We start from the raw sequence: 23,906 nt of genomic DNA on the forward strand, positions 1-23,906 counted from the left end.
TGTTTTTTCCTTATAAGTTTTCTACATCATCAGGACTACAATACAACATCTATCTTTTGGCTGAGAGTGGCTGTAAAAACAACAATAGCCTGAATTCAGGTTAGTTGCAATGAATTTCAGTGGTGACAGGTGGTTTTCCCCACAGATGGCCAAAGATGCAACTACAGGTCACCCAATACTCTCTGTCCCCAGAAACACTTTGCCATACACTGACACAGAATATCAAAGCCGGATATTATTACCAATTACAAGAGAAAGTATGTTAAGAAATATTATTGAACATCACACACACATAAATGAATATTTCACTCTGCAACGCCTATTTTCACGTGGGCCAGCTGTTAGGAAAGAGGAACCACAGAAAAAGACTAAAGGGCATGCATTATGGACACAGATGTAGTTGAAGACTTATGTTTTGAACAAGCCCCTTTCATTTCACTAATTTGTATAGGGCAACCACTTAAAGGTCCAGTGTGTAACATTTGGGAGGCTCTATTGGCAGAATCAGAGTGGCCTATAATATGCATAACTATGTTTTCATTAGTGTATGATCACCTGAATATAGGAATTGTAATGTAAGAATGAGCTGTTAATATCTACACATGCCACGGGTCGCCTTCAGTGGATGCTGCCATGTTAAACTGCCATGTTTCCACAGTAGCCCAGAAGGGACAAACCAAATTCTGGCTCTGAATAGGGGCATTTACAGTTTTTGTGTGTTTCGCAGCTACCGAAAGATCCTCCTTCGTGCTTGGGAGACGAGGATGAAATGTGGGAGTTTCCACTGCACCTAGATGCTCCTAAATCCTACATACTGGACATTCAATGATAATAGTTTAATAATGATAATTAAATATGTGGGGGGCTTATAGGCCCACAATGTATGTACAATATCATTATACATCTATTTTACACATTAAAAATAATAAATTGAATTAAAATTTGAAGAGCTCAAAATAAAATAAATAAATATACACCGAACACAATTTAAACTGTAGAATTAAGAATAAAATGAGAAGTGGAGCAATACGGCCCAACCACATCTGGCCACCAGGGGTCTGTGGTAACTATTATTTTACTTTGTCCCACATCATCATTACATCATTGCTTTTGTTTGAATTAAAACGGTTTTGTGTCCAACATGCATCTTTAAAAATCATACATAATAAACTAAATTAAAGTAACACCAAGGGAAACACTATAAAGACACACCATAATCCCATTATTGTTAGAAGACAATAACCCCCTGGTCTATTCCATACCAAGGATCAAAGCTGACTACTCACACAGACAAACTCTCTCCACGGGTACAGTGAAGTTTAAAAAAAAAAAAAAAACATACAAACGAAAGCTCAAATGCACAGACTCAACATGTCGAGGAGGGTGGGGGCCCTCATCATCATCATCACCCATCACATCAGTGTGCCTGGCCCTTTAAGAAAATGCACTTGCAGCCATTTTCTGCTCTTTGTGTGGGGTGGATTAGCACTGGGTAGGTACTGGGCGAAACTAGAGCATCAATCGGCACAGAAGACGAGGAGAGAGAGAAAAAGAAAAAAAAAACTAAAGATCAGCAAACAGTGGACCTTCCGTCGCAGACCGCGACACCGTCCGCCCGTCTCTGTGTATCGCCGGACGGACATGCAATTCACAGGTATGTGGCAAATGTAGCGATGGATGGAGCCGCAGCGCTAAAGATGAACGGGGCTGGTGATGTGCGGTGGGTTATAGTGATGATGGCTGGAGTATGGAGAGCTGTTTTTTTTTTTTTTTCTCTCTCTCTCTCTCCCCTTTCTTCCTTTCTCGCACTGTGCACCATCTCTGTTATTTAATCTCTCCGTGCACCAACGAGATAACCGATATAAGGGCCGATCTCGCCCCTCTCTCGTCAGCCGGCATCGAGGGCGTCCCGGTTTTTCGCGGATTATTCTGACACATGAATGGGATCCCCGTTAGCTTACATCGGCACCGTGGCTCACGCTGAGATGGGTGGGGTGAGGGGGAGAGAGAGAGAGAGAGAGAGAGAGGGTGCCTGCTTGTAGCAAGTGCTCACTGATGGATGATGGATCATGGGGAAGGGGGGGAAGAGCGATTTTCGGAGCTGATAGCGGCGTTTTTTTTTTTTTCGGCGCACGGAAAGAAACGAGACGTCCGCTGTGATGAGAAGAGGGAATTCGGCGCTTCAGATGGCCCGATTTCACTCTCCTTTCATCGTTTATGTGCCTCTTTCTCCCCCCCCGCACCCATCCCTCTCTCCTATATCGCCGCTTTGACCCACCGACCAACAGGGCACATCGTGTATATGAGAGCAGCAGAGATCCACAGCATTACGGGCGATTTCACAGCCATCATAGCGGCCACACAGGCCTGTTAGTGATGCACGGATGACAGGTTCACCTACTTCCGTTTCACACAAATGTTTAAACACCGCTGTTTGGTTTATTATATCGATCTCTCCATTAGATAATGATCTACCCACCCAGTACCTTAAACAACATGAATGGGTGTGCTGCTGTTGCAGACTCACTGAGTTGTAAATCTGTATGCCAGCCCCTCACCAAACCAGCAGTGATGTAATGGTGAGGCTGTGGATGCTTTGCTGCTGCAAATACTGATTTATGCTACATGGGGGGGGAAAAATCACCCCAAAAAATGATATTCTAGTTGTATTTCTAGTCAAGTTTATTTGATTTATATAGCCCAAGTGCTTTGCAATCTGTACAGCATGTGACGCCCTCTTTTCTTACACCCTCGGTTTGGATATGGAGGAAATAATCCACTCAAAAAAAACACTTTTTAATTGGGGGGGGGCAACCTCAGGAAGAGCATCACAGGAGGGATTCCTACTCAGAAACAGGGCAGACATGCAATAGATGTGTTATATGAGAGGTTGTATCTTGATTATTGGTTGCTCATGGCACTCAAAGTTGAGGTGATCTCCCTCTGTGATCTCCCTGTAATATCTGATGCCTCAAGATAAACTGATTAGTGGAAAATGAATGGCTTCTAAGTATGTTGATTATCAGTAAATTTGTTTCAGTCACAAAAGGAGCACACGTGCCAAAAATTCCCCTAGTTCCAGGTTCCCAAATGTGGGTATTTGCTCTGTTTGTCTGTTTTATATCACTGTAGATTGAATGTTTTTATGGGCTTGTGGGCTGTTGGTTGGACAGAACAAGCGATTTGAATTGTGATGGACATTTTATGAAAGTGTGTGTGACTGTGAGAACTGTCCAGAGAAGTGAAAGTTCAATCGACCATTCAAATAAAAGCTTAGTTTATCCCCATAATATGAATTATGTTTTTGGTTTTTTTTGTATATCCTGACCATAAACCTGACCATGAGCAACCAATAGCAGCTGGTTTTACCATTTCTGCTTAATTTTCAGTTCAGCAAATTAAAAACAGAAAGACACCGCATGCAAAATGCCTGTAGACTAAAAAAAATCAACCAACACAACAAAACAGCCAAAGAAAAGGGAAGTGGAGGTCAACAAGTTGGAAAAAAACCATTTGCATTGTCACAAACCCTGACCTAGCCATTAAAGTTGCATCAGTTTGATACTGAAAACCTATAAAGACATCTTTATTAAAAACCAAAAAAAAGAATATTCTGTGAATTTACCATCCTCTATCTGTCCAGCTTGGTCATGTGAGCCAGGCTTATGTTGCATATTCATGTGACGGTCATTGTTATTGGTGTAAAAGGAGAGCATGACATCATGGGGATCATGAGACGACAGCAGTTTTACGTTTGCCGGTCTCTGAAATCACAATCAGCCTGTCAAATACCTCAGCCAGCCAGCCAGCCAGCCAGTCAACCGTCCTGCACACGATGACACACTGTAGACCGCACAGATGCTGCTGGAACGCACATAGGACTGGTGTCTGTGTGTGTGTGTGTGTGTGTGTGTGTGTGTGTGTGTGTGTGTGTGTGTGTGTGTGTGTGTGTGTCTGTCAGTGAAATGTGTTGTAAGTGATCTATGTGCCTATCCAAATGCTCGCAAATCATTTTCCTCCACGCTGATCACATCTCATCTTATTGTGAGGATGAATATATATTACAAAGCTAGCCTTGGGGGGAGATCCCATTGAGTGGTGTGACCCTGCAGTTGACACACTTTCTCTCACTCTCTCTCTTTCTCTCAGCAAAGATGTATTACACAAAGGCCCAGCAACACATACTGATCATGATTTTCTTCTACAAATGATATGTCATCCTTGTTAATGCTGCTTTTAGCTATTTTTGTAGTTCTCCTGCTCTGTCTCATTCTTCTTTTTAGCTGTAATATTTTAAGCACTTCCTCTAAACCGTTGATTCCTCATGGTTTAGTGCTGTCATGAGGAAATCTGACCCCAGTTCTCAACGTATAGTAGCTTTAGTTATAATGTCAGGCTGGCCAGGGGGAATTTTACTATGCATATCAATGATGTTCTGTGTGTGTTCATTTTCCCAAGCTTCCAACTATATGGGCTTTCTAAAGAGTTGTCATGTGTGGCCTACAGCTAGGTTACTAAGTGTCCAGAAGGGAATGAAGGGGCCCTTTGCTTTGTAAAGATGCACAAACACACACACACACACACACACACACACACCAACTGTTGAACAGAGCCGGGTACAGGGTGGGAAAGTTTATTCAGCCAACTGGGGCTTCAGTCTGCGTCTGTACTCCCAAGCACAGATGGGAGTTTAGTAGCACTGAGCATGTTTATCTGCCTGACAGAACCCCTTGTAGCAAGCTGCATGTTTCATTTTCTATAAGCTGAACAGTTAAAAATACCCAATGAAGTCTGAAGGACGTGTGAATCCAGATTGTGAAGTCAACAGCAGTGGAAATAATACAGGAAACAACACTTTTTTAACCATCAACATCACAAGGTTACATCAGCATGTGGCCTTCATCGGTGTACAGCAAATTTCAAATCTGCAGTCTTTTAGGTATGTACTTGCAGTGCATCAAAATTAGTCCCATCCTTATTGTTACTTAGGCTATTGAGCAGAAATAAAAGGTTTCTGCAAAGGACTACAACTCCCAGCTTGAGCGTACAACTGCTACTGTATATATTTGATATAAGAATCCAGATTAATTAACCTTTTTACCGCCTATGTGTGAACGGCTCTTTCTGTGACAACACACGGTCACTCACTCACATATCATTAGAAGTTTTGATGACTCAGCCATGGGTCTTGTGTTTGCCTTGAGCCCAGTGGTTTACCTCATGCAAATATAACCTTCTTGTATGTTAACTCTGACAGTTTGATGCAACAGGAAACTCCACCCACCTGCATTCTCACTCCATTTGTGATCATACTAATGTGCCTGCACGTATGGGCGTGATCGACAGCAATGTGCATCACTGACTGTATAATGTAGTTGTCCGTCTATGTGTTTAGTAATACATGCTTGCTACAAGAAAACTTTGTTTTTATTTATTTTTCTCTGAAATTGGTCACAATTCCAATGATAATTTACAATTTGATGAGAATATTCAGTTTGAAAGTACACTTATTTCATTATAAGAAGCAAAGGCTTTACATTCAAACAGTTGGAAGTAGTTATGTTCACCTATCTGTTCATGTGATCCTCATTGTGGCTGACTACCATGACAAATAAAAAGCTGTTGGACTATATAAGATCCTATAACCCACTTTCAACAGCTTATTAATTGAGATTCAACAGCTGCTTTCTGATATCACACCACTGCGGTTAAGGTTTTATCACTTATACTCTATACATAATATGTTAAACCTCTACAGACAAAGCGAAGCAGTTGAAATGTTAAAAAAAACTATCTGTAGGTGGAGTAAGTGTTATGGTTTTCTGTCCACCTATGGCAAGTAGCAGACAGCCACATTTTCATTTGATCTGCCTTTCTTTCTCTTTGCTGTTTGGCCCCCCTGCCCCTCTGAGCTCTAGTTGTGCTCTCTCTGGCTGTGAATATTAAGCTGATTATCGGCCCTGTCAGCCTTGTCAGCCAGGTCAGATGTAAAACACACATTTCTTTGAGGCACATGATATATGGGTGGGCGCGTACACACTGCTTTGTCTGGGCTGGGGGTTTTATAATGAGGAAGAGGGCACTGCAATGACGGTACAGTTTTTAGGGGGCATAACCGTTTATTTCAAGGACGGATCAGATGGAGTACAATCAGTGTGACTGCTATGGATTTTTAAGCCTTGTGCATGTACATTCTGTGTTCATATACTGTATAATCTCCCAATATTAATTTAAATTGATAACAAATATAAAATAAAATTGCAATTGCTATTGCTAAAATGCAGTTGGCTGTGGGTCCACTGCCTTTTAAAGATACCCCATTTTGCATTTGTCGGATGTCATTCACTGGCAGGCCGTTCTCTGCCTCTCTAAGATGAGATTTCCAGGTCTAGGCATTTCAAGAATCACACGCTTCAAATATGCCTCTAGTCAAATGAAGAGGATTGGAAACAGTGAGGGGGCTCTGCCCTTTACTTCCTCTGAGCTTCAGTCTTCTATTGACATATAGTGAAATGGGAGAGGATACAGGTGCAGAGTGAACACGCTGACGTTAGGCACCGCATAGCTAAAACAGGAAGTGAAGTTGTCTAGACATGCAAAGAGAATATTGGGCGTATTTGTTTCTGAGTGCAAAGAAAAATCATGTGACTAAAGTATTTCAATTGTGATCTGTCAACTACCTCTTTCATTTAATCTATTGATTCTACATCTTGATCACCACCCATCATGTTTCAAATGTATTCATTTAAACATACCTAAACTGCATCTTACTTAACTTTTAACTGTTTGATTAAGCTTATGGTTTCATTCCATTATCTAGTACCACCAGCTATCTGTGTTAACTGTTAAATCCAATACTTTTAGCAATTTAGCTAACTATTTAAACCATCTTCTAATTCGGTCTAGACCTGCTCTATTTAAGTGTCCTGGTACTTCTGTTTATTGCTATACAAATAAAATAGAATTGAATTGAATTGAATCTAATTGCTTTTACCTACCGTAACTTATTAGCCTCGAGCCTTCTTCAACAATTTTTCCATAAAAGTTATCTATTTCAACCATTCATCCATTAGTTTTAGCTGCATCTTCTCTGGTCGCTTGCTAATCATCTTTTTATGCATTCTTAGTTGCATCACATCATGTTCAGGTGTTCTCCAAATGAGAATATATTAATTTAACCAAATTGTATTTTATCAAGTCTGCTACACAATCTCTCCAAGCACCCGCTGGCAGAATGACCCCCCCAAGGGTACAAGCACCGCTGGTTGCATTTTCAATCCCATCTTGCATCTTCTGACTTCATGTAATGGACTTCCTTCTGCATCCTTATCTCATATCTTCACTCTCTCTTTTTATGTCAGACTGGGGTGTTGTGTGAGTGACGCCTTGTTACCATGACGACCCACGTGACCCTGGAGGATGCCTTGTCCAACGTGGACCTGCTGGAGGAGCTGCCCCTCCCGGACCAGCAGCCATGCATCGAACCCCCTCCCTCCTCTATCATGTACCAGGTACGCGCCCGCACTCACTGTAGCCGCCACCCACCCTCATCCCCCAGTTGTTCAGACTTTTTCAATGCACCCTTTTCACTCTTTTGTCCCTCCTTCTGCAGGCTAATTTTGACACCAACTTCGAAGACAGGAACGCGTTTGTGACCGGCATCGCCCGTTATATAGAGCAAGCTACAGTCCACTCCAGCATGGTGAGATACGTGCACCAGTTTAAAAAACACATATTGGTTTCTACATCTGATTAGTTGGATCTATTATTTGTTGTCTATTTTAAATAGTTGCTCTTCCCCTTTCAGTAAACACAAAGCCGACTGTGGGAAGCAGCCTCACACCCTTAAAGAGAGCCTTGTTTTTTGTGAATTGATTATCATTTGGCTCTTTTGTCTGGATTTGGCTAGGCCTGTGGCAGGACACACACATACACACGGACACTCATGTAGGCACACACTTCCCTCACACACTGGCAAATCAGGCAGGCAGTGGACCAGTAAACCTCTTTCCCCTGATGGTGAATGAATGGAGAGTGTGATTTGACTGGCAAAGAGGGGGAAGTAGCGCTTTATTTAACCTTATTTAATCAGGAAGTCCCATTGAGGTCAAAGCCGGTCTATTTGAGGACACTCGTCTCTTTAGCCAGAGTGATGGAGAAATCTGTCTCACCGACTTCTGAATGGGAGAAATGCTTCCCTGCTAAAATATTTATCGAGCCCCATTCATCCTGGAATATATTCCTTGTCTGAGATACATTACATCTCACAATAATCTCCTAGTATTCTGTGTTGTTAAGTGCATTTGCAGTATTTCAGTGTGTATACACCTGTTAAACAAGTAAGAAATGCAAGCGAATAATGGATCCACTCTTACTCCTCTTTTGTCAGCCGAATATTGCTTTAACCGTTCAAAATGAATGATGTCTTTGTATTTGTATACAAAGAATTTTACCATCCTCCATCTGTAATTTTTTCTGTTTGTGCAGAATGAGATGCTGGAGGAAGGACATGAGTATGCTGTGATGCTTTACACTTGGAGAAGCTGCTCCCGAGCTATTCCCCAGGTAACACACACACAAACACACACACAGAACTTTATACTTTATCTCTTCCTTTTTATTGCATCCCTGTCAAATGTTCCTTTCCTGCGTGATCTGATTGTGTTCAGCAGACTCCACAAAGAAGAGATCCAGTATTAAACCAATCATAGCTGCAATTTATCTGTAAAATAAAAATGTCTGTCACTTGAATTTCTGTTGAAGTTGTCATGCTGTGCTTGTCAACTGGCACATTCAACCTGCAAAAGGGTTGCTGAACATGAAATGAGGCTGTTCCCTTTACAGACCTGACGCTGTTCGGCTCTGTTCGAATGAGAAGCTCAGCTGTCAGCATATTGCCTCTACACTGCGTTGTACTTTTTCTGATCAGCTACATTTAATATAAATCTGGGTTCACCCTATTTTGGAAATAGAGTCCTAATCTAGTCATTGATTTGGAAACCATGTACCTCAACAGGTCTGTAGTGGTACCTGGCTAACTTCATTTTTGCATGTGACATAATTTCCTCATATAGGACAATTGGACTACCGTGATGGGTCAAATATAGTGAGAGAGACAAATAAATGTTTTATCAAAAAGTAATTTTTGGGATCATGCTTACCTGTAAAACAAACTAAGCTGAGCTAAACTGATACTGTTGTTGCAAAATCAAGCTGTATGTTGGCACCCTCTTGTGTTTGCTAGGTGAAATGCAACGAGCAGCCCAACAGAGTGGAGATCTATGAGAAAACGGTGGAGGTGTTAGAACCTGAAGTGACCAAGCTCATGAAGTTCATGTACTTCCAGGTAAGACTCAGCTGCACTGAAAACCCTACAGTTGGGCTCATGTAATGGCATACATTTACTTTTTAAGTGTTTGCATGATCTGTGTCTTCTAGGACACAGAAAGTTGTGTTTTTAAAATATATTCTTGTCAGTAAGCCATTCATTCTATCCTGATTTCCTGATTTATTTGTCTTTACAGCGGAAAGCCATAGAACGTTTCTGCAGTGAAGTGAAGCGTCTGTGTCACGCTGAGAGAAGGAAGGACTTTGTGTCTGAGGCCTACCTGCTCACTCTGGGCAAATTTATTAACATGTTTGCAGTGCTGGATGAACTGAAGAACATGAAGTGTAGTGTTAAGAATGATCACTCTGCCTACAAAAGGTAGTGAACCACAAATAAAGGAATTCTTGTAGAATGTTTTAGTTGGAGCTGAGTGAACATTCCTCTCCTCCTCTCCCTCCAGGGCAGCTCAATTCTTGAGGAAGATGGCCGACCCTCAGTCCATCCAGGAGTCCCAGAACCTCTCAATGTTTTTAGCCAACCACAACAGGATCACTCAGGTTGGTGTGCAGAGTCTAGACTCTGTCTTTACAGTGTGTGGTGTAAAAATGTGTTGCTATATGAGGACTTGGAGGGTGGACTTTTTGAAAAAACTAGACTTTTTATATACCGTGACAGCTACAAATGTTCAGTCTGCAATAATAGAGAATTACAGCACCCGTCTTACCTAATACTCCAGGAAATGACTTGCTTGACAAGCTGAGGGGATGAATGACTCACATTTGTACTCTCCGAAGGTGATGAGACAGATTGTGCAATCTGAATGAAAGCGTCTTAAGGAGCAATTTAGCTATTAACCTAAACATTAACATCTGACCCCATGAACAGACAGTATTCAACTTACATACTTAAATGTTAGAGTAAGTGTTACAGTCAGACAATGATGTGAGCACAGTCCAATGACAGATTCAGTGTTGAAAATAATTTTGGCTAAATTAAAAGATTGCATGGTGCCATATATATTCAGCTTTTTTCATAACTTAAAGGCCCATGATCGCATTATTGAGGATCTTCTTTCATGCTGTATCATCAGTTTATACTTATACGTACATATCTATACGCAGGGTACAATCTCCGGCATTTGTCTGTGAATGAATTTATCTGAAGGTGACCTGTTGTTCCATCTCTGTTTCTGTGTAGTGCCTGCACCAACAGTTGGAGGTGATTCCTGGCTACGAGGAACTTTTGGCAGACATTGTCAACATCTGTGTAGACTATTATGAGAACAAGATGTATTTGACACCCAGCGAGAAACACATGCTGCTTAAAGTACGCACATTTTGTCATCCTTACATGCCGCCAACTTATAACAGTCTGATCTTTAGCTGGCTAAATGTCCTTTCCTGATGTAAAACAAATCACCTTTCTGTGTGTCAGGTGATGGGCTTTGGTCTGTATCTGATGGATGGGAATGTGAGTAATATCTACAAACTAGATGCCAAAAAGAGGATCAACCTAAGCAAGATTGACAAGTTCTTCAAAGTAAGGCTTTTGCTTTTTCAGCCTCTCTTTTATCCTGAGTTGCATTTGTGTGATTGACATGAGTGTGAGCCATTATTTGCTGTGTTTTTCAGCTTCAAGTGGTGCCCCTGTTCGGAGACATGCAGATAGAGTTGTCACGCTACATTGAGACAAGTGCTCACTACGAAGAAAACAAGTCCAAGTAAGTAGACCTGTCTAGCCAGCCATGGTGCTGGAGAGCATTTCTGTAAACTAGAAATTGGTTTAACGCTCTCCAGCACAAGCGAAACCAGCAATTCTTGACCACCGTGCCATCTGCTCCCGCCCACCCCCAACCCTCCATCTTCTCCAATCTGTGCCCAGGTGGACGTGCACCCAGAGCAGCATCTCGCCACAGTACAACCTGTGTGAGCAGATGGTGCAGATCAGGGAGGACCACATCCGTTTCATCTCGGAGCTGGCGCGCTACAGTAACAGTGAGGTGGTGACGGGCTCGGGCCTGGACAGCCAGAAGTCCGACGAGGAGTACAGAGAGCTGTTCGACCTCGCTCTGAGGGGTCTGCAACTGCTGTCCAAGTGGAGCACGCACGTCATGGAAGTTGTGAGTAAAGCGAGGGATTGACTGTGTCTGTGCGTGGGCGGGGAAGTTGTTTGTGCTGCAGTTGATAAGTGTGGGTTAAGGTATAAAAAAGTTTGCGGTTTTGCCATTGATTGTTGAAGCTTTGATCTATTTAAAGCTCTCATTGTCTCTTGCAGTACTCGTGGAAGCTGGTCCATCCCACGGATAAATTCTGTAACAAGGACTGCCCTGGCACAGCGGAGGAGTATGAACGCGCCACACGATACAATTACACCAGTGAGGAGAAATTTGCCCTGGTGGAGGTCATTGCCATGATCAAAGGGCTGCAGGTAAAACACCAGTAACCCTGACAGGTGTTGAGTAGCTCTTTTTTTTGTCGTTTTCATCAGCTGATGGTCAAAGGAGATGCTCAAAACTTATTAAGCCAGAAAAATGTAATCAAACACGAGAACCTGTCCACCAAACTGCTTTGATTTCATCCATTGTTAACCTTAAAGGAATAGTTCGACATTTTGGGAAATACACACATTTGCTTTTTTGCTGAGAGTCAGATGAGTCAGATTCAATATCACTCTCATATCTGTCCGTTGAATGAGAAGCTACAGCCAGAGGCGGGATAGATTACTTTAGTATAAAGACACAGGGGGGAAAGGGTAAGCCTGTTTTTTTAGTTTTGGGAATTTTTCAACTTAATTTTAAATTTTTAACTTAAGTAACTGAACTTTTTGTGAGAAAACCCTATCAGACACAAGTTATTATTCGGAGCTGAGACATATATATAATGTCTTTAAACATGTCTGGGAGGAATCTTTAATGGAAAGATGTGACAGTGGTTTTGGGGCGGCATGGCTCAGCAGATAGAGTCGTCACGTAGTAATCAGAGTGTTCTTAGTTTGGTCCCCAGCAAAGTGTTATAAGTGTCTTTAAGCAAGACACTGACACTGCTCCTGAGGAAGGTTTGGAGTGGTTGGTGGACTAGGAAAGTGCAGTCCATTTACCATTTTGGGCTTCTTTCTCTGCAAGACAGCGAAATAAACGTGTAGTTCCCAGAATGTGAAATTATTTCTTTAATGCCGAGTCGATAGTCAGTAGCCCTTACGACCAAGAAGACGATGATGATCATGATGTTGTTTAATGAACCGTGTAGGTTCTGATGGGCAGGATGGAGTCCGTGTTTAACCAGGCCATCAGGAATACCATCTACGCAGCACTGCAGGATTTTGCCCAGATGACGCTCAGAGAGCCTCTGCGCCAGGCTGTACGCAAGAAGAAGAACGTCCTCATTAGGTACACACACAAAATGATGATCTGATCTTATGACTCTGGTGTTTTCATCTCTTGAAGACCAAAAGCACTTCTGTAATTCTGTTTCCTTTGTCTGTAGTGTTCTTCAGGCTATTCGAAAGACTGTCTGTGACTGGGATGGCGCGAGGGAACCTCCAAATGACCCCTGTCTGAGGGGGGAGAAGGACCCGAAAGGTGGATTCGACATCAAAGTGCCCCGCAGGGCTGTAGGACCCTCCAGCACACAGGTAAGACGTAGGACATAACAGGATTGAAGTGCCATATTAATGGCTAGAGTTTGGTCTTAATGGGACAAACACTAACCTGAAGCAGATGTCTGTTAGGGGTGGGTCGCTGTGGGCTTGAAGGGCACAGGATGTGATGAGGATTGACTTGTAGTACGTGCTTGCCGTTCATAAATTATCTTTATCTCGCTGTAGTGTTCGCTTTGGAAGAGATGTTGTGCCTCCCGCCGTTCAAACACACCAAGTGCAAAAAGGCATTACATTACATAATAGTAGTGATAATAGTGAGTGACCATAGCCATGCTGTTGCCCCCTTCTGGCCTGGAGTGCAAATGGCCAAATTACTTTTCCCCCTAAAAAGTACACATACTGGCTGAATGTGGATCCCTAAAGTGCTTGGGGAAAGAAGCTGAAGGGCCGTTGGTTCTAACCAAAACAAAATAATTAAGTATATTTAGTATTTCCCATATGTATAGCAATCTTCTCAACCTCTTAGAAAAATAATTTCCCTACAATAACTTATTTTTACAGCAGGTCTAAGGGTCTACTTGTCTTCTGACTTCACTCATTACATTTTTGTCAAATGAAACTAATCGTTTGACATGCAGCGTGAGATCAGAGTGAGGTTTAGTGGATGGTGTAACTAGGCAACGCTCCCCTCGTTAGATCATGTAGGCATTAGGAAAGAAAAGAGAGTGAGCAAATCAGGAGACGAGAGAATAAATGAAACTGTAACATGTAACAGAGTTTCGTGGCTGATGAATTGTTTTTTCTCTGAATTCACTGCACTGTTGCTTTATGATTTTCTATATGCTGGACCTAGTATAATCAGAAAATAATCACAAAAATATATTTTTTTAATAGTGTGGTGGCAAATTATTACTGATGATTAATTGAATGCTTGCTGTGACTAATCTTTTTACCTTTGTCTTCCCTCTGCAGCTGTATATGGTGCGCACCATGCTGGAATCATTGATAGCAGACAAGAGTGGGTCAAAGAAAACTCTCCGTAGCAGTCTGGATGGACCCATAGTGGTGGCCATAGAAGATTTCCACAAACACTCCTTCTTCTTCACACACCTGCTCAACTTCAGCGGTGAGTAGATCATATCGAAAGCCACTCTCGTACAAATACTCTGATGTGTTTTTTTAAATGAATTTCAATTCCTGTAGATCTGACCTTTGATGTAATTCCTTCCTTTTCTGCTCCCTGCGTGTGTCCTTCCACTGTGCAGAGGCCCTGCAGCAGTGCTGTGACCTGTCCCAGCTGTGGTTCAGAGAGTTCTTCCTGGAGCTAACCATGGGTCGCCGAATCCAGTTCCCCATTGAGATGTCCATGCCCTGGATCCTCACCGACCACATCCTGGAGACCAAGGAGCCCTCCATGATGGAGTAAGATAAACTAAAGACAAAAAACCAGTGACACATTCTGATTTGTGTTTGTACATTGAGACTGTATTATAACTACTATTCTCCCTCCTTCAGATATGTGCTGTATCCTCTAGACTTGTATAATGACAGCGGCTACTACGCTCTCACTAAGTTCAAGAAACAGTTCCTTTATGATGAAATCGAGGCTGAGGTAAGGTTACAATTTAAATGCACCACTCTTTACCTCAGTTTTGCTCTTTAAAAAATGACCCTCATAGTATTTTTTTGTTCCTAGGTAAACCTCTGCTTTGATCAGTTTGTCTACAAGTTAGCAGATCAGATATTTGCCTACTACAAAGCAATGGCTGGAAGGTAGGAGAAGTGACTTCCTCTTTATACATGTTATACAAGTTATTGGCAGATATTGTCGCACTCTGCAAACTTCATTTACTAAATCACATACCATGTTTTTTACAGTGTCCTCCTAGACAAGCGCTTCAGAGCAGAGTGTAAAAACTATGGCGTGATCATCCCATACCCTCCATCAAACCGCTATGAGACACTGCTCAAACAGAGACACGTACAGGTACTGTGAACATGAAAGCAGTCCTCTGTGGCTCCTCTAGGGTGTCATTATTATCTGTTCTACCTCTCACATGAAAGGATACACACTGACAGCCAGCATTTTAGCCTTCATAAAATACCGTTTTGGACCATTCCTTTTGTGTCTTGCAGCTGCTAGGTCGTTCCATTGACCTGAACCGTCTGATCACCCAGAGGATCTCGGCAGCGATGTACAAGTCTCTGGACCACGCCATCAGCCGCTTTGAGAGCGAGGACCTCACTTCCATAGTGGTAAGATCACACACCCGGAGTTCAAACTCCAAAACCAGGGCACAAACTGAGCTTTCTTAAACTTTCTCATACAAATTCTGTATCCTCCCTCCACAGGAGTTGGAGTGGCTGCTGGAGATCAACAGACTAACCCACCGGCTCCTGTCCAAGCACATGACCCTGGACAGCTTTGACGCCATGTTCCGCGAGGCCAACCACAACGTCTCCGCTCCCTACGGACGAATCACGCTCCATGTCTTCTGGGAGCTCAACTTTGACTTCCTCCCCAACTACTGCTACAACGGATCCACAAACCGGTCAGTTCATTGGTGCATGTTTGTTGTGATGCATTTTTGTTTAATTGTCTTTTTTTCCTTTTGGTTTTAAAAATAATTTTGTCTTCAGCTTCGTACGCACAGCCATTCCCTTCACCCAGGAGCCTCAAAGAGACAAGCCAGCCAATGTGCAGCCTTACTACCTGTATGGGTCCAAGGTATGGTGCCACTGATGACTTGTATTTGTTAATACAGGAAAGATTTTCCTAAAATCTTGTAGTAGCAGTATGTGTAAAGGAAACCCGTCCTCCTGCTGTTCCAGAATAACACTGTTTCTCTGCTTTTTTTTCTCTCTTCTCAGCCTCTGAACATTGCCTACTCCCACATATACAGCTCCTACAGAAACTTTGTTGGCCCGCCTCACTTCAAGACCATCTGCCGTCTCCTTGGTTACCAAGGCATTGCTGTAGTGATGGAGGAGCTGCTTAAGATTGTCAAGAGCCTGGTATTTATCTTCATTTTCCATTGCATCCCTGAAATGCAATTTCCCTCCCCTCAGTGTGCTGCATTCTTACAGTAAATTATTTTGTTTCCCCTTGTGCCCTCTCTTCCCCTTTGCCTGCTGTGTTCTATCTATTTTCCTTGTCACTTTGCAGCTACAGGGCACCATACTGCAGTACGTAAAAACACTGATAGAAGTCATGCCCAAGATCTGCCGCCTACCGCGCCATGAGTACGGCTCCCCAGGTGAGCTATAGTCCCCACTGTGACAGTGAATATGGTGCATGTGGGGTTATATCTGTAGAACTGACACCATTTACAACATCAATTGTCATAATAAGTTATATTCATTACATTTAGATAGTACATAGAGGAGTACCAGTCAGCATACTGAAAATGTACCATAGTCTTTTACTGAGAAATACAAATTGGATTTGTGTGACCTTCCCAATAATATGATCACATTAACCTTACCTGGTTGGTGGAATATGTTTATACTGTGTCTGTATCCACATCAAAATTTCACTTTGTCCAATATTACTACTATAGTTCTTTTTATTTTCTCTTCTGTGCTCTATTACACTAAATAGAAAACAAGCAAAGGGACAAAAACAAAACTCAAAAAATATTATTACACCATGATATAGTCTGTCTTACACATCACATGTAGGTCTAAAGGTGTCCAACATAATGTTGACTTTTTAATTTCTTCTTACAAAAACACATAAACAAATACATGCATTCACAAATTCATCTTAAAACACGATCCCTTCTTGAGTCAGATAAAAGGTAACAGGCCACCAGGTCTATTTTTATTTTTTGCTACATTCAGTATATTTCCATGCATACCGTGCAGTTCCATTTCCCATTTTAATACCAGCACACTCCTACTCCTTGCTAAGCAGTGTCTCAGTGCACATGCTGCCTCTTTAACTGCAGTCAGGGCTTGGAAACATTACTGCCATAAGATATAACTTGGAGCAGCTGATAAATATTTGCAGCACACAGCCAGAAGAAGAAAAAAAAATGCTGACAACATATAAACCACTACATCAACAAGAATCAACCAGCCAGTATTGTAAAACCGTAAGGAGGGGTGTAAATGAGTCAATTGAGGACACAGTGGGGGGAAATAGCAACTCTGCTACAAGGGAAATCAGGTTTAGGATAGGTGGTATAATATAATATAAATACAATGACAGAAAGAGTTCTACATAATCTATTTTTCAGCATGCAATACAGAAGTAAAATTGAAATGACCCCTGAAAAGGAAAGGAATGCTTCATAATTCGAATGAGGAATACAAAGGGTCCCTTTTACACTGTAAAAGATCATTTACTTTTCAACCTGCTTACTTACTGCATCTTTGTGTGTCTCGTGACCGGCCTCGGTGCATTGCCGAAGCTGTGTGTGCAGATTAGACACCAGTCAGATGGGATATCCCTTTGAGGAGGGCTTAGTAATCTGTAGATTACTGATGTTCTGTACCCTGAGTTCTGTACCTGGCTTACCGCCTGTGATCTTACTGTCGGCAATTAATGATCCTCCCGGCCTCAGCTGTGAGGGCCTGATACTTGGACCAAAGGTGGTTTAGGACAGCCAGGCAGACGCGCTGACATCATCTTGGTAGCAAAAGATTATCAATGACATAATGAGGCGCTTACTGCTTGGCTGTGCGTTCGACTGTAGGAGTAAAAACGGGTTCGGTGATAGATTTTGTGTGTGACAGAAATGTGGATTTAGCAAGGTGTCATGTCTGTACTTTTTCTTCCATTTCTGCCATTCTAGGTATCCTGGAGTTCTTCCACCATCAGCTCAAGGATATCATTGAGTATGCTGAGCTGAAGACAGATGTCTTCCAGAGCTTAAGGGAGGTGGGAAATGCCATCCTCTTCTGCCTGCTCATCGAGCAAGCTCTGGTAGGACATTTCCTTTACAAGTGTCCATTTCCCATCAGACTGTTATATTATTATACTCCTGTTGATATCTTCCTCTTCTTTCTTTGTTGTTTTGATATTTTGTGTTTATTTCTATGTTGTTGTTTTTTTTTTGCCACATTAATTGTGTTTCCACTGTCAATTCCCTCTGAGGTTCCTGAGCATGCTCAGTGTTCAGGGGCTGCTAATGTGTAGCTTTTCTTGACTGTCATGTTTTTGTGTGGCTGACCAATAAACTGGAAGTCTGAAGGTTTCTGACCAATTTATCATGTTGATTAACATTCTAAATCAAATGTCATGGATAGAAACTGTCAGGCCCCCAAGTATGTTTGATCTTTGATGGGTTTTTTTTCTGAAATACAACTCTATTTTTCATTACACGCTGGCATCTACCACAGGTGGTAAGGATTTAGGTCTTGTCATTCGTATCACAATAACACAGAGACCAATGTCTTTTTCTCTTTTTCTTCTTGTTGGTTTGGGCTGCTTTGTTTCTCTTTCTTCTTCTTCACCATGTTATTTTGGCACACACGGTTTCACCTCCAATCAGCCATGGAAACAAAAGGACTGACACAATTGTAGTGTATTTTATATTTTACTAAGAAATAAGTGAAAATAAAGTTAAAAGCCTAAAGAAATGAATTCTATTCGGAAAAAGAAATTTGATCAAGATAGTTGAATAATTTAAAAAACACATTTGGTGCTGTATTTATCTTTATGTCCCTTTCTTCCATGGAAGAGGTGATTTGTACATTACTGGTTGGCTGTTGGTACGGTCATGTGCTTAACTCTGCACTTCCTCCATACTCTCTTCTGGTTCTGGGCACTTGGGATGCCTGTCTACATATAACGCTGCTCTTTCTACCATTTCTGTCTGACTGCACGGACCTGTGTGTGTATAGGGTGTTTCTGCATATGTTGGTTTGGACTGCCTGTAAGTGTGTTTGGGTGTTCTATGATTGCATGGCTCTCTTTTCTCATCTATCAAACTTTTAGTTTCCAGATAGTTTGAAGATTATGCTTCTCTGCATTTAGTCTGATTTATAGCTTGTTGTCTTGACTAACACCATCACCATGACAGCCACCTTGCTGGACTTCACATAGTTAAAGTGCCACTAACACACTGACACTTTACCCAGGAGGATGAGAGTTTATTAAGATGGTTATGAACTTGACCTCTTGCTGCTAAACCATATAAGATGGGATGTTGTATTTAAGAGTATGACAAATTATAATCCTGCTAATATTGGCCTGTCATCATGGCCTGATAAGCATAACCTCGTGATACACACAGAAGCACTCATTCAGTTATCTCATCTCCTTCTCTGCATAAGCCGAATTTAGTGTTGAGTAATCCATCAGCATACTCCTGGAGTATGGAGCTCATGGCAGTTTAAACACTTAAAATATGCTTTAAAAGCTATTGTTCATAGTTGTAGCACAGCTCTGACAAACCTAACTGATTTTGAGATTAAGTGAAGGAATTCAGCTGGAAGTATTGGGCACGTTCTTTAAACTCAACATCACCTCATGGCTACCTGCATGCTCTGTAAGGATGTCCATAAAGCAACGTGGGTGTTTGTTCGTTTACTTGAAATGATCCTTTTTTCTACTATGCTTAAATCTTAGTCCCAGGAGGAGGTGTGTGACCTGCTTCATGCCGCCCCCTTCCAGAACATTCTGCCCAGGGTCTACATCAAAGGTATACAAAATGGTTACAGGTAGTAAATTAAAGGCAGAAGTATTAAAAAAAAAAGTAAAATTGGTCACTTTCAGGCCAGTGTGCAATGATTTATCTGTCATTTTTGTACAGTGTGTACATCTCTCTCCTTGTGTTTGTGTGTTATATAGAGGGAGAGCGTCTGGAGGTAAGGATGAAAAGGCTGGAAGCAAAGTACGCCCCTCTCCACCTTGTGCCTCTGATTGAGAGGTTGGGAACCCCACAGGTGAGTTTAGCACCACTCTGTGTTTAGGAAGGCTGACAAGGCAAAAAGTATACAGATGAGGACAAATCTGACAATTTGTGTCTCATACTTTGTGGTGTATTTTGTATACTTATTTGAAAACTTTTCTTCCTTAACATTTTAATACTAACAGCAAATTGCCATTGCCCGTGAGGGGGACCTGCTGACCAAAGAGCGTCTGTGCTGCGGCCTGTCCATGTTCGAGGTCATCTTGACGCGCATCCGCAGCTTCCTGCATGACGCCGTGTGGCGTGGGCCTCCGCCCACCAACGGTGTGATGCACGTTGACGAGTGTATGGAGTTCCACCGCCTGTGGAGTGCCATGCAGTTTGTGTACTGCATCCCTGTGGGCACACACGAGTTTACAGCAGAGTAAGTAGCACCTGGCTAATGTGTTTGTGCTGCAGGAGTGTGTAGTATTTGTGTAGTAAATGGTTTTGTTTTTAGTCATCAATCACATGTAGCCAAACATGATCATGTAATTCATTTTAAAAAACAAGATTAGATTAACTTGCATGTCAGTTTACCAATATGGAATGCAAATGATATTTAAAAATAGTTTATATTTTACCATTTTTTTTCCCCAGAGAGATTTGTGTAGTTAAATTTTTTGTGTGTTTGTTTGAATACTTTATCTGTTGAACACCAGAAATGTGGTGTGTCATGGCTGAGGAGGAAAAGTTGCTATATGCAGAAAGAGAGGATGTGATAAACCTTGATGTGACAGTATCTGCTTCTGCTCCTTCTGTTGTAGACAAAGCGTTCATATCATGCTGCCACTTATGACATTGCTCTGCTGCGGTAGGACAGCCAAAAAACACAAATAAAATAAATTTAAACGAGTGAAGTTGCGTTGTGTATACATGCTCACCTTGGTTCAAGTCCATACAGGGTCCATTTTGTCACCGTAGCAGCTGATAAAAACACTATATGGTACACTTGGATCAGAAGAGACGACTTACTGACGCACAATTAATCATGCAATCCTGTCATATCTTCAGTAATATATTAGCATAAAAGTGGTTGATGGAACTATGCACTAAATTGCATTATATTTTATTTTGCTGAATATGTTATACGTGCACTGCCTTGCCTTCCAGGCAATGCTTTGGGGATGGGCTGAACTGGGCCGGCTGTGCCATCATTGTGCTGTTGGGACAGCAGCGTCGCTTTGACCTCTTTGACTTCTGCTACCACCTGCTCAAAGTCCAAAGACAGGATGGCAAGGATGAGATCATCAAGAATGTGGTGGGTGTACTTAATCCACTACATTTACTCACAAGCATAAATACACTGATGGATATTATCTGACTTATTCCTTTTCTGTACTGTTTTTTCCTCGACAGCCCTTGAAGAAGATGGCAGACCGCATTAGGAAGTACCAGATCCTGAACAATGAGATCTTTGCCATCCTCAACAAGTACATGAAGGCGGTGGAGACGGACAGTTCCACTGTGGAACACGTTCGCTGTTTCCAGCCTCCTATACACCAATCCCTGGCTACCACCTGTTGAAATAGACCCTTGACACATAGTGCACACACACTCAAACACACATAGCTGTGATACTAATTTCTGCCTCTTTCTGGTCTGGTAGAGGTATAGATTACCACGATGGCTCCACAATGGCTTCAAGTATCCAAAGACAAATCTTCTCAAACTGTTCCTCTATCTAAAATGTGTCTGTCTTTGAATTCTCGAAGCATTAACCCCTAGAAGTGGACCAGGCCAGAGGTGGAAGTGTATATTCACAACTTTTCTTTTTTTTAATTTTACTATCTTTATGGCTCTCACTCAGACTCATGCATGCCTTCTCGTATTCCTTCCGCTGGACACCTGTGGATTGGACCACTGACACAAATGCCAAAAGAGTATCTCTGTCTTATAATCTGAAGCCACTTGTTTGAAGTCACAGCCATTGGGACTCATAAACGCCTTTTCAGAATTTGCAATCAAGAGATGAAACAAAAGTAAATCTAACAAGGTTTAAATGAAGTACTAAATAAAGCAACAAATAACTAATTTTCTAAGTTATATAAATATCTTTTAAGTGAAACATGGTGCTCCACAAGTGCTACTACAGCTACTAACCGTACTAGCACAGGCACCTGTACACCTGTGCTACCATTATGCGTGACCCAAACTTGTTTATCGTGATACATTTTAAACTCTTCACTCATCTGTATAATAATCTGGTCTGCCCATGTTCATGATACATAGTGTCTATCATGATGCATTCGAATACTTCTTCCTCACTTTTCCTTCACCTGCTTGCGTTGAAAGGAATGAAGCTACACCGCATCTTTGATTTGCTTTTATTTATCCTACACCCACTATCTGGTTTTCTTGCTTCCTTCCTTCTGACACATTTTTTATTTGGTACCAGTTCCACTGTAAATTTCACTGTTGAACTAAGTGAAGTGTTGAGTGTTGTAATTGTTCTTGTTTTTAATTATGAATATTTTAATTTACACATCCTTGGTATACTTGCCTCTCTACTACTGGCTGGAAACCTCATCAACTGTTTTTTCTTTCTCTCTTTTGTCCGTTAGAAAGATTTTTATATTCTGTACATGAATACAGTGATATTATTATTTACAATTTGGAAAAGACACATCTTCATCTGGGTGAATGTGTTTGCTTTTTCAAAAGTGAAAAAAAACACACAAAAGAAACAAGATTAGAAAATACCTCTAGGTTGTATAAAGACAGTGCTGTACTAGATTAACCTGTTTTGAGTGTGAATGGATGATGTTGGTCTAGCAGACCTGAAATACTCTGCACATACAGTAAAGGAAAAAAAAATCATAACTAATATGTCGGTTATAATTAAAGGGCAGTTTCCTAAATATAGTCAGTATTTACTATTGTTGGACTTTTGCTTTAGATTTAGCAGTGTTATCAAAATATGCAAAATTTGTCCCTTTTTTTTTTTTTTTCATATGAAGGAAAACAGATTAATTATTAAGAAGTAACCCTCCCCAAACAGCCCTTTGATCTTTTTCTGCTCTGTTTTGAATGAACAAAGTTTCTTTTGTAACTCCAGTGTCTTTTTATCATATTTATTCAACTCTGACGTATTGTTCATTTAAAGGTTAATCTAGTCAAAATGAAGGTACCAATGTATCATCTCAAAACCTTAGCATGGCAAGTGTAATTTATTGTCATCAATGGCTCCATTTGTGACATGAGGCTTTGTTTATGATATTGTTGTACAAGTGACCATGTTTTGAAGTACAAAAAATGGAGAAAAGAATATAAAATGTACAACAATGGTCCTGCAAAGGATTTGAAATTATGTTGTATTTCCATGAAATAAAAAATGTTTAACTGAAAAAATGGAAGTTGTGTTTACAATATTGGCTTTCCAATATTTTTGTTGGTGCTTCTCTTAGACTCATTTTGAGTATTAGTTGCATAAGTAAGTTGTAAACAGACTTGCTGTTTCAGGTGCTTCTGAAAAAGGGTCATGTGGATAACTTAAGTAACTGGGTGGGTTTGTTAACTGACTCACATTTGCAAACAAGGCCATACCATAGTTTAAATTGTATGATTTCACATGATGGGGTTTTTTAAGCCAGACTGATATTTTTTAGACTAAATACCATAGGATTTTACAGTTTTTAGGCCCAATGAATGAATGAATAGAAGTGATTTAATATTTCCCACATTTACATTTGAAACATGTAGGGGAAACGTTTTTCAGAAAATAAAATTCGACAGTAAAATACATAAATAAAATGTAGTCTTTTTAAATACCTAGAAGATTTCACAGGGTTTGGTTGTCGGCTAAATGTAGACTAACGTGTTAACGTTTGTAATGTAAGAAATATTTAAGTTAATATACATGCACACTACTAAAAAAAACATTAGGACCAAATTAGACTATTCCTCTGATACTGACAGGCTATAATTTCTATTTCCTAATATTGATTTATTAATTCTTAGTATAAATAATACTACAAATACTTCACATTTAAATCAGTTATTCACGAGAAAATACGAGAGGATGACGAGGCTGGATGGATGACGTCACCCAGGACTGGACGCCTATTGGCCATACGTGCGTC

General features: G+C 41.1%; 1 protein-coding gene across 2 annotated transcripts; it reads left to right on the forward strand.

Annotated features, from left to right (window-relative positions):
• The first annotated feature begins 1,451 nt into the window (after window positions 1–1,451).
• Window positions 1,452–23,175, forward strand: cyfip2 (cytoplasmic FMR1 interacting protein 2). Of its 2 annotated transcripts, XM_051420309.1 has the most exons (30): window positions 1,453–1,654; window positions 7,362–7,511; window positions 7,613–7,702; window positions 8,488–8,565; window positions 9,245–9,346; window positions 9,525–9,706; window positions 9,789–9,885; window positions 10,526–10,654; window positions 10,763–10,867; window positions 10,960–11,048; window positions 11,210–11,447; window positions 11,603–11,755; window positions 12,574–12,713; window positions 12,811–12,958; window positions 13,898–14,051; window positions 14,191–14,347; window positions 14,441–14,537; window positions 14,622–14,698; window positions 14,804–14,912; window positions 15,062–15,181; window positions 15,278–15,477; window positions 15,566–15,653; window positions 15,797–15,940; window positions 16,092–16,182; window positions 17,725–17,855; window positions 19,503–19,575; window positions 19,725–19,819; window positions 19,971–20,209; window positions 20,938–21,085; window positions 21,184–23,175. In XM_051420309.1, the coding sequence occupies exons 2-30, from the start codon at window positions 7,395–7,397 to the stop codon at window positions 21,349–21,351; spliced, it is 3,759 nt and encodes a 1,252-aa protein (XP_051276269.1). In that variant the 5' UTR covers window positions 1,453–1,654; window positions 7,362–7,394; the 3' UTR covers window positions 21,352–23,175. The 2 variants fall into 2 exon arrangements, with proteins under 2 accessions (XP_051276271.1, XP_051276269.1); XM_051420311.1 differs by lacking the exons at window positions 19,725–19,819; window positions 19,971–20,209; window positions 20,938–21,085; window positions 21,184–23,175 and having other exon boundaries at window positions 1,452–1,654; window positions 18,272–19,570.
• Window positions 23,176–23,906: the final 731 nt, after the last annotated feature.

Source organism: Dicentrarchus labrax, unplaced genomic scaffold (assembly GCF_905237075.1).
Source record: "Dicentrarchus labrax unplaced genomic scaffold, dlabrax2021, whole genome shotgun sequence".
In the NCBI taxonomy this organism is placed as follows: domain Eukaryota; kingdom Metazoa; phylum Chordata; class Actinopteri; family Moronidae; genus Dicentrarchus; species Dicentrarchus labrax.